The 2,582-nt window shown below is 45.5% G+C and overlaps 1 protein-coding gene across 2 annotated transcripts; it reads left to right on the plus strand.

Annotated features, from left to right (window-relative positions):
- Nucleotides 1-262: 262 nt before the first annotated feature.
- LOC113158915 (sphingosine 1-phosphate receptor 3) lies at nt 263-2,109 on the plus strand. 2 transcript variants are annotated; one of them, XM_026355254.1, is made up of 2 exons: nt 263-543; nt 859-2,109. In XM_026355254.1, exon 2 carries the CDS (start codon nt 939-941, stop codon nt 2,076-2,078), a length of 1,140 nt encoding a protein of 379 aa, XP_026211039.1. In that variant the 5' UTR covers nt 263-543; nt 859-938; the 3' UTR covers nt 2,079-2,109. The 2 variants fall into 2 exon arrangements, with proteins under 2 accessions (XP_026211039.1, XP_026211038.1); XM_026355253.1 differs by having other exon boundaries at nt 862-2,109.
- Nucleotides 2,110-2,582: the final 473 nt, after the last annotated feature.

The raw sequence follows: 2,582 nt of genomic DNA on the forward strand, positions 1-2,582 counted from the left end.
AGATAGTTAAGCCACCTCTAGGTTTGTCTGAAGTAATTAAACGTTTAAGTCATATATTTAAGCCTTTTACAATTTATTCTCATTTACTGACTCACAATAGGAGCAAAACCACAAACATCTGTTTATAGTTTGTATAAATTATGTTTTTTTAAGGGGGCTACTTCCTAAATGAAACACATTTTTAACACATATGCGTCACACACAGTGATAAGCCATTACAAGAACATGTGTTAAAGATTATTTGTCGTCGTACCTCCAGGAGCTGATGGACTTTACGCTCGAACCGCCCCCGCCTGTCAGCTCCCCCTGTCCGGGCTGAAGGAGGGAGGAGGTGGGGGGTGAACTTCAGCCAACCATCGACATCTCCGGAGTTCAGAGATCAGTCAAAGATGAGGAGCTGCTCTGTTCCAGCGACCGAGAAGGACTCCGAGTTAAAGCCCAGATCTAGGAAACACGGACACTCAACTGGACCATGACACGTTTGAGCCTCAGCGCGAGTTGAACTTGGAAGTGACGGGAAAAGTTGACCTGAGAGCATCCACGGTAAGAAAGTCACACCACCTCCACCACGGTTATTAGTAGGATTAGAAAGTCGAGAAAAAGTTTGGATCAGCTGCGCTAATTAAAAGGTTTCAATCAGCCTCCGGGTGCTTTTCATTTTAGGAAACGACATCTGTAAAGACAAATAGCATCATAGTTTGGACATTACATGCATGTCTGTGTTTTTAAAGAGAAGCTTTCTGCAGCTGTTCGTTTAAAAAGTGGGGACTAATGCATTTAAATACACCAGACTACACTAGTGAACTTTCTCTTTGTGGGATATCACCCTTAAAACACTGTTTCTCACATCTTCCCCAGCAGCTGGAAACGTGGATCTGCTGACAGCGGACTCCTTGCTCACTTCTGACATCCAGTGTCAGCAGCTGGTGGTTTGAAAGATGATCAACGAGGAAATACAACGCCACTACAACTACACAGGGAAACTGGCCAACCGGTCCACAATCGACACCAGCCCTGGCACAGTGGACCCCAGAACCATTGTTTTCCTCATCATTTGCAGCTTCATCATCCTGGAGAACCTCACAGTGCTGATAGCCATATGGAGGAACCACAGGTTCCACAACCGCATGTACTACTTCATTGGCAACCTGGCTCTATGCGACCTGCTGGCTGGAGTCGCATACCTGGTCAACCTGCTCCTGTCAGGAGAGAAGACTCTGCAGCTCTCAACTTCTGTGTGGTTTGTTAGAGAGGGAAGCATGTTTGTGGCACTCAGTGCTTCCATCTTCAGCCTCCTGGCAATTGCTATAGAGAGACATCTGACTATGATCAAAATGAGGCCTTATGATGCCAACAAGAACTACAGAGTGTTTCTGCTCATTGGGATCTGCTGGCTGATTGCCATATCTCTTGGAGCTTTGCCTATCCTAGGCTGGAACTGCCTGTACAACCTCCCCGATTGCTCCATAATCTTCCCTCTCTACAGCAAGAAATATCTAGCGTTCTGCATCACAGTTTTCATGGTTTTGCTCTTAGCCATGACAGTCCTCTACGCCCGCATCTACATCCTGGTTAAGTCCAGCAGCCAAAAGGTCAGCAAGCACAGCAACTCTGAGCATGCGATGTCTCTGCTCCGCACTGTCATCATTGTAGTTGGGGTCTTCATTGTCTGCTGGATGCCCATCTTTGTCCTCTTTCTGGTGGATGTGGCATGTGTGCAGCCCTGCCCCATCCTCTACAAGGCCCACTGGTTTATTGCTGTGGCTGTGCTCAATTCAGCTATGAACCCAATCATTTATACTCTGGCCAGCCGCGAGATGAGACGGGCTTTCCTGGGTCTGGTGTGTGGCATTTGCTACAGGGTCAAGGCTTCTGTAAATGACAGCGGGAACAGGCAGTCTCTGGAGCCCAGCCGCAGCAGGAGCAAGTCGTGGAGCAGCCAAAACAACCCTAATCAGCGGGGCTCCAAGGAGCCAGATGTGGAGAAGGAGCAAGGGACGGACTCAGTCGATGGCGAGGTCTCAGTGGTGGTGGGAGGGGCCATCGAGGCCGCCCCTGAGAATAACGGAAAAGACTAATGGAAGAGGGCAAGTAATCTACAGTAAGAAGGCGAGGGTGGTCCTAACATGTACAGATTGATTTATCTGCATCATCAGTAACTGGGAAGCTCAATTAAATGTTCACACATGGCATTAAAATGATTCATATGTTTATATAATTCAACACGAGTTATATAAAACGTTTAATGCTGCAAAGCTTCAAACTGCAGCACAGTGTTCCTATTGACCTTTTGGAGAAACATGTTTTCTGCAGTGAAAACAGTGACTATTTGGGAATGAATGGTGCTCCTCCACTGTGGTTACAGACGTCACCATCTAAAACAAATAAGAAGTGAAAAAATCACCATCAATAAAAAGTGCAATTATAGTGCTACGAAAACTAAGTAATGAAGAATGAGTGTAAACAAGTGTAAGGAAAAACAGTTATTTATTATTCTATGCAGTTTTTCTGTAATTTTGTATTGAATCTGTAATACCACAGTATGCTGTGCAGTTACTATAATGAAAACAGCATTGTAAATA

This window comes from Anabas testudineus, chromosome 12 (genome assembly GCF_900324465.2).
Source record: "Anabas testudineus chromosome 12, fAnaTes1.2, whole genome shotgun sequence".
In the NCBI taxonomy this organism is placed as follows: Eukaryota; Metazoa; Chordata; class Actinopteri; order Anabantiformes; family Anabantidae; genus Anabas; species Anabas testudineus.

Excerpts from the sequence above, each read along its gene's own strand:
- LOC113158915 (XM_026355254.1), top strand. The coding sequence starts at position 939 with ATGATCAACGAGGAAATACAACGCCACTACAACTACACAGGGAAACTG.